This window comes from Halyomorpha halys, unplaced genomic scaffold (genome assembly GCF_000696795.3).
Source record: "Halyomorpha halys isolate HHAL.00 unplaced genomic scaffold, Hhal_1.1 Scaffold285.1, whole genome shotgun sequence".
Classification (NCBI taxonomy): domain Eukaryota; kingdom Metazoa; phylum Arthropoda; class Insecta; order Hemiptera; family Pentatomidae; genus Halyomorpha; species Halyomorpha halys.
In genome coordinates this window covers 213,982-222,731 of record NW_027114449.1, presented here as the reverse complement: position 1 = coordinate 222,731, position 8,750 = coordinate 213,982, and the positions used below count along the sequence as shown (strand labels likewise).

At 31.7% G+C, this 8,750-nt stretch overlaps 1 protein-coding gene across 1 annotated transcript in view; it reads right to left on the bottom strand.

Moving 5' to 3' along the window:
- The window catches only part of LOC106680754 (matrix metalloproteinase-2), a gene marked incomplete at its 5' end in the record, with an annotated part of 37,673 nt that overhangs the window by 8,344 nt on the left and 20,579 nt on the right, over positions 1-8,750 (bottom strand). Inside the window, 2 exon segments of the mRNA XM_014420681.3 lie at positions 1,285-1,440; positions 2,613-2,761. Coding sequence (XP_014276167.3) covers positions 1,285-1,440; positions 2,613-2,761 — 305 coding nt within the window.

Sequence of the window (8,750 nt, the reverse complement as noted above, 5' to 3'; positions counted from 1 at the left end):
AGAAAACATATGCAACATTTTTACAACAAAACATATGTTCAAGAGAATGTATCTGAACATTATATAACTACTCTCATCTTTGCGGATTTAGAACTGAAATTGGGGACAAATCTAACCACCTTCAGATATTTATGTTTATATTTATATCTTCAATATGAATATCTATTATACACAAAAAGTATATATTTATATAAATAATTATGAAAAGATAGTTGACCGTGGATAATATATATGTGGAGAAGATAGTTTCGACCAGAATTTCTAGCCTTCATCAGGGTTAAGAACAAAGAAGAAGATCACAACCAATTAATATAAAAAATAAAATAAAAATATAAATAGAATGATATACAGTAAATAATTGTACAGAATGAAATAAATAAAAATAAAGTGAAGAAAGAAGTGGAAAATAAAATGTATATATAGGTAATTGAATAAATAAGTTAAAATAACATGATTAAGGAAATAAAAATGTAAAGTTACATAATGCAAAGGGATATGAATATTTTGGTTTATTAATAATTTATAAATTAAAATTATGGAAAGAAAAAAAAATTAAACAAATAAATATAGAGTAAAATTGAGAGAAAGAAAATATATGTAATTAATGAAATATGTAAACATAATATTAGAGTAAAGAAACAAATCAAGTTATAAAAAGAAGTGAAAAGAAAACATAATAATAATGTATGGTGAACATAACTATTTATTGAATAGAATATGGTCCGTGATTTTATTCTTTTCCCTTTTCATATCTTAATTTGTACTTTCTTTAATATTTCTTCTCTTATTTTATCTCTTATCTTTCTGTTACCATTACCGTTTTCATTTATTGTTTATAACCTTTAATTTTTCTAATTAAATTTTATGTTCCACTGTATACCCCTGTTATTTTCCACTATGTTTTTTTTCTTTGTAACTATGTCAAGTGTTTGTATCTTTTTTAGCCCTGACGAAGCCCTGCAACGTGAGGCGAAACGTTGGCTCAATTAAAATAGTTATTACTATTTGAGTTTTATTTGACCGTACCCGGACCATATTCTATTCATTGATATATACGGTCAATCAGCAATCTCTCAGTATAACTATTTATTATTTGTATTCATTGGTCACTATCTTGTTCTTTGTTCTTAACCCTGATGAAGGCTATAATTCTGGCTATTAAATAGGTTATTTCAACTTATTTGAGTTATATTCTGACCGCACACCCCACAACCCTCTTCTCCTCATCTATTTATGTAAATAGATTTCGAAAATTTGTCTCATAATTATATTATTAATAATTACCATATAATTGTTGAATGGCAAGCTTGTCGTCTTCGTGGAGATCAATATGGCCAAAGCCCTGGTACCATGGATACATTAATGCTCCAGGAACCGAGCTGTGAGCCAGTCCGAGGGAATGCCCGAACTCATGAGCAGCAACTGACAGGAGACTGGTTTCTGAAATGATAAGATTGAATTTTAAAATTTTTAAACTAAAATTAAAAATTATTAAAATGAAACTTTATCCAGTAAATTTTTTGTTTACTAGTCTTTCATCAGCTTAATAAATAAAGACATAACATATCAATAATGCCTATAATTTTTTGAAAAGAAATATTTTATTTAATATTTCTTGAAGATGAAATTCATCTGCAGAATATACATTGTAAAACTGTTAAAGAATTTGTAGTGGTAGTAGTTTCCACAATTGTTGGTAGATAGCACTCTAGCTTGTTAGCCTGTTAATTATCCAAGAAACCACTAGATAGTGCCGCCTGTTCCTTCTTGGCTTTATAATTACTCAGTGCCTTAGTGCTTGAAAACTTATAATACTTTTGGACTGAACAAATGCATAGAGTCAAAACCTGAATTTTGATTACAGCCATAATATTTGTATGATCAAATAAGGTCATAAATGAAGTTCTGAGGGATAGTTTCATATTTTGTGCCTCTTTTATGATTTTCATAACAAATTTCTTATATATTCAATAATGTTTATACCTTACTTATGTAGTATAGCCAATCAAAACATATACATGAAACATTGTCTATATATCAGGTAAGTGCGGATATTTATTTGAGAAGGGTATAGCGGTTTCATAGCTATTTATTCTGTGTTGCTATGTCATTTTACTTACCAACTATTTTTATTTATTAGTGGAGAAGCACATAATTATACTTGTTTTAATCACCCTTTTATTCTCCATTTCTATATCTCTAACACTCTCTGAACATAATATTTATTTGTTTAATCTTTAATTAATTAATGAGTCGAAGAGAAAAAAATGATAAATAAATGTATTCGACCAGTCACAAGTAATGACCTCTCCAACCAAGCATTTGAGGCAACAAAACTACTACTAAACTATTTTGAACACCGATTATGTAAGAATTATGTTACTGATATTATGCATACATCATTCTAATGTACTTTTGTATATTATTTAATCTATATAAAACTTCTGTTTGTTAATAATAGTGATTTCCTAAAGTTTTTTTAATTAAACTTCTTATCTATCCCATTAAGTCAATAAAATGTTTTTATTCGGGATTTTCGATTTTCTATGAACCCCCATATCCATCATTGCCCCAGATAACAGGTGTTCTAATATATTATATTTAATACTTACTATCTCCATTGCTGTCAGCATCTCCAGTAAGATGCCATGATTCTTCAATGTCGAAGTGGACATCACCTCCACGACCACTTCCTGGGAAGAAAGCATGAGCCAGAACTTGCCCTTTTCCATCAAAAGGGTAACCGTCTCCGTGATAGCCTCTGTTTAACAATCAGAAAAAAAATAAATTAAGTAACAAATAAATAAATTATTATTAATCATAAGCAACTTTATCAATTTAATTTCCTTCCCTTTTTTTGTCCAGTTTTTTATATCCTGCAAGTAAATAATTAATGACAGTTTGTAAATAACATTGTGAAATAACACAAACTTGCAAAAAATGAAATGAAAAAATATTTTTATTCTGGGACAAATGTCCTCTAAGAATAAATATATGGTTCAGACATTATCATTATTTGTCTGGAAATCATTTAGAAAGTTTAAGTATGTAGAATAAAATTACATTAAGATCTTAGGTTAATTACAATTTATAATGATAATCAATATATGCTTATTTACACTGTTTACATTGGTAGGGAGGTTTGGTTATGTATTGAAAGAAAGAATAGGTGTTTCTTAAAGAAAAGAATGGATGAGGAAATGGCGAATGGAGATAGGAAGAGAATTCCAAAAGGAAGTTGTAGCTATGATGAAGGATTTGCTGGAGGAGGCTATTGGAGGACATATCAATCCATTGGGATCTGCTGTTTAATGAATGGATGGATGAACGAAGAGTGAGGAGATCAAGGATATAGGTAGGTTTTTGATTTTAAGGACTTGGAATATGAAAAGACCATGGAGGTATTCCCTTCGGTAGGTTGGATAGAGCCACTTCAACTAGATATACCAACGGGAGACATGAGAGCGCCTGAAAACTCGAAGTATAAAAGTATTAATCTTACGAAGCAACTCATGAGTCTACCCAGTTTCATTTCTCAACTAGGAGATAGTCCTCCGTAGACCAAGGAACCATAGTCGGGGGAAAACGAGAGAGGTTAATAGGAGATGACAGGTATGAAATCAGGGAATCTAAAGATAGATTCACATGTTGGTCGCTCACCACGAATCGGAGGCTTGTACAAATGCTCAGTAAACAAAGAGTGGACCATCCACATGTCAGTGTTTTTCAGAGAGGCAAGCATGGCGGACGTACAAGTGATTTCAGCCATTAAACCGGGATTATATTATTTTTATTACAAGAAAAAAGAAATTAAATATAAATAAATAAGATTAAATATAAAACTTATTATAAAAAGTACCAACAAACATCTTTAACCTCTTCACAGCTCTCAGTTGCAACTAGACAAAGAACAATGGTGGAGATGCTACACGAGCGCTCTCAGGAATCCCTTTGATCTGTGTTCAAAAATCCGACTCTCGACGGATCGGCAACGAGCTTAGGCCAACTCGTACAAGCCACCCATCCACATGCTGGCGCATGACTGAGTTCGGCATGGCTTGGCCAACATGTAGAGGCCCCTTTAGGAATTGTTTAAGTACAGTGGATGCTGCAAATCAAAGGATACCTCTACACGCTCGACAAGACGTGACGAACTCCCGCATACGCGAGCGTGTGGATAGATTGCTTGGCTTGGCTGGTACGAGTTGGCCTAAAGTTGTTGCCGATCCGTCAAAAGTCGGTTTTTGGACACATTCAAGGGGGTTCGTTAGAGCGCTTGTGTAGGTAGTATCTCCACCATTGTTCCTTATTTACTTGCAACTGAGAGGTGTTAGGAGGTAGACGATTTGAGAGATGTTTGTTGTTACTTGTTATAATAAGTTTTATATTTAATTTAATTTAAAATTCTTTAATTTTCTTATAATTTTTTATAAAAATAATATAATCCCAGAGCAATGGCTGAAACCACTTGTACGTCCGCCATGTTTACCTCTCTTGCACAAAAACACTGATATGTGAATGGCCGTAAGACTTGCACATATGCTTGGAAGCAACAAACATTGATATCCACAAGCTTGTTGGTTCTTTTGACGGCTATTACACACACTTTTAATAATAAAAAAGAAGAAAATGAAGATAAGCCAAATGAAAGGTAACGTAATTATCAGCAAGGTAGGTTGCAGATGATAAAAATTCATCTAAATAGTACTACATAACCTATAAGTTCAACTTTCGTACTAAAATATTTATCAGAAACTTTTTTTAATTTAATTACTTCGACATATAGTGTCTTGATAAGTATATATATTTTTGCTTTGTTATATAAAATATAAACTATTGACGTTAATTAATAAGATTTGAAACAATGTATTTAGATGGAATCGATAGAATTTTAAAATATTCAATCTTAAACAAGAGTTAATTGTTGAATCCAAAGGTTAGGAAAATTCTTTAATTAATTAAAACACGGAGATTCCAATAATTAGTCTGTTGGCAGTTCTAATTGTATATATCAAAAACTGATATACAATGAATCGGCTACAAATTCAGTCGAACTTGTACCAGCTAATCCAAATAACCTATCTACACGATGGCGCATGCGCGAATTTGTCATTGTTTGGCAAACTTGTAGAGGCACCTTTAGAGACTCACTTTCAAATCTTACACATCCCATTTATCCCACTTATCAATAAGTCAATATTTTTCTAGAAAGACCTAGACACAAGGCTTAAACAATTTATAGCATTGTTAAGTTCCTCTTTGAACCGTATCCTTGGTACTTAATAGAATTGAATAAAGACGATTCCAATTATGAAAACTAAATATTAAATAGGAATCGATGGTGTTGCGTGTCCCGTGAGTAGGGAATGAGTAATAAGCTTCGTTCCTAGCCTTCGCGTGATTGGCTGAGTTTCCTCAAGCTAGAAGTATTGATGCCACTCCGTCAAGAAGAGTTTTTAAATCATTTTTTTTATTATTTATCTAATGTAATTTACAACTGTACAAAATAATACAATAGGTAAATATGTTGTATGTTTCATATACACTTGAAAATCTTGGGAAGAAACCAACCATTGGTGGTACTTCAAACATTAATTTAAATCAGAAGGTACCGTGGCCATCTTCTTTTCAGACGCCTCGGAGGATTATCAGGGATTGTTAAGGATGAAAGATTAAGAATTAATGGGTTAGGATGGTTAAGGAGTTTGGAATGAAAAGACGCATATCTGTTTTGGGTCAAATCTGCAACGAATGGGATGTTAAGGTCTTTGAATGAGTTTATTTGTAACGTAATAAGGAGTATCAAGGATTTTACGTAGGATTTTTGATTGTAACGATTGGATGCCGGAAGAATTTGATGGTTTGGTGGAGCCCCAGAGCTCAATTCCAGTTTAAATCATTTAAATTTCAAAGTTATTTTCATTTTGGAAACTCTTGGCTTTTTACGAAAAGTACTACACATTTGTCAAACAATGGCAAATACGCGCTTGGAGTTGGCCTGAATTCCGACACGTAGGATGTCGGTCTTTGGGTACAACTCAAAGGGGGTTTGTGCTGTATCCTCACATTTGTTTGAGTTTGCAATGCTTTAGAACTGCCAACAGACAAATATTTGGCCTCTCCGTGTTTTAATTAATTAAAGAATTTTGCCAACCATTGCATTCAACAATGAAATCTTGTTTAAGATTGTGTATTTTAAAATTCTATCGATTCAGTGTAAATACAATGTTTCAAATCTTGTCAATTAACTTTAGCAGTTTATTTTGGATATTATATAGTACAAATATAAATATTTATGAAGACATTATATGTCTAAGTAATTAAATTAAAAAGATTCTGATAAAAATTATTGTACGAAAGTTGAATTTATAGGTTACGAATGTACTATTTATTTGAATTTCTATCATATAAAGCTGTTCATATAGATCATATTTACGTTTCCTTTTCATTTCGCTTATTTTTATTTCGTTCCTTTTTATAGTAAAAATAGATGAAATCACTTGTTATAGCTGAAAAAAATTCAAAAGACAAAAACAAGCTAAGACTATGGCTTACGGTTGTAAATTTTAAAATTCTATCGATTCGGTGTAAATACATTGTTTCAAATCTTCTTAATTAACTTAAGCAGTTTATTTATATGATATAACATAACATAGCATATTATATGTCTAAGTAATTATGTCTAAATAATTAAATTAAAAAGTTTCTGATTAAAATTATTGTACGAAAGTTGAATTTATAGTTTATGTAAGTACTATTTGTTTGAATTTCTATAATATAAAACTTTTTTTTTTTGATAGATTTATTTATTGATAGATATTACAATCTGCCACACAGTTGTGGGCAATAGATAATAGTGATGAATGATTTGATACAATAAAAAAAAAAATAAAATAAAAAAAAACTCTTAAAATATATACAAACAAAATGAACATAATCAAACTATCTGTATAAAAAATAAATAAATAAAATAACATAATGATAAAATAATATATACAATATTTACACAATCGACCTGAGGATCCATGAGCCCACTCTATCCCCCACGTGTGAGGGATAGAGCAGAGCTCCAGAGTCCCAGCGGTATAATATAAAACTACATTGCTTATATTTACGTTTTCTTTTCGCTTATCTTTATTTCGTTCCTTTTTATAGTAAAAATGGATTAAATCGATTGTTATAGCTAAAAGAATTCAAAAGACAAAAACAAGTGTGTGGATAGCGACGTTTGTTGCTTCCTTTGTTTTCCGAGCATTTGTCTAAGTCTTGGATTCGTGGTATGTGACAAATGTCACTTGATCCAAGAATAAAGGTACCTCTACACGTTTGACAAACAATGGCAAATTCGTGCATATGGATAGGTTATTTGGATAGGCTGGAACAAGTTGGCTTGAATTTTAGGCAAGCCCATCGGGTGTCGGTTTTTTGGGCACAAGGGCGTTGTGCTGCATCCACATGCATTGTGTTCAGTTTGCATTGTTTTAAATTTGCCAACAGACATATATTTGGGCTCTTTGTGTTTTAATTAATTAAAGAATTATCGCAACCTTTGGATATAATAATTTACTATGGCTTACGGTTGTGAATTTTAAAATTCTATCGATTCGGTGTAAATACATTGTTTCAAATCTTATTAATTAACTTAAGCAGTTTATTTATATGATATAACATAACATAGCATATTATATGTGTAAGTAATTATTTTTTTCTGTTTATTTATTGCAATTTATAACTCTATTTAAAAAAAAACAAAAAACATTAAGTAAATTTGATGTAGTATAAAAATGGATTGATACTGGAATGCAGAGAAACTACCCAGTGGTAGCACTCTAATCATATTTTTACACTAGGTCTCTATGCCATCTTCTTTTCAAGTAAGTTGGAGGATTTTCAGCAATACAAGAAGAAGCAAGGTTAGAAATTAGTATGGTTTGGGTGGAGTGGTTAGAGAGTTTATAATGGAAGGATTGATATCTGGTTCGGGCTAGATAGGTTACTTAGGGAATATTAAAGTCTTTATGTATGATTTTATTTGTGACAAAGTAGGGAGCATTGAGAATTTTACGAAGGAGTTTTGATTGTAAGGTATGGATACGAGAGGAATTCGAAGGTTTAGTGGAGCCCCAATGCTCGACGCCGTATGTCCAGATAGGCCTTATAATTGTCATGTAGATCAGCTTTTGTAATGAATTGGAAGTTTAGACCGTTTGTCTAGTAAGTACTAACTTTGTACAAGTCTAGAATTTTCGGTAAGTAGCAAACATTTAAATCCAGGAATATATTCTTCTGCTCACAAAGATTCGTTGAAATCAGTCGTAGCGTAGAAGAATGAGAGGATAAATGGTTTTTTTTTTCTATTTATTGAAATTTTCAACTGTATCAAATGCATCAGCAGCTGACAGTATCATGTATGTTTACACTTGTTTGTAACTGTCGGATAGTTGTGCTAAGCCGTATAATGTCTGTAACTATCGGACTGGAAGCGACAGACAGCCTCGATAGTAGAAGGGCGGCCATCCAATCTCCGCCGGGCAATCTTACACTGTTCCTGTTGATTAGATTGTGGCGGCAGTTGTCTCTCTACTTTCTGAGTACAGTATTTAGAAATTGAGCAATTACCGGGAATTAGACAGTTATATCTTAAGTAGAGCAGTTACTAAATTATTTTTTTTTACTTTCACTTACCAATATATAGAATATACAGTAAGGGGAAGTTGATAAATAGGAAGGAGGAATACACTTTGGACCCA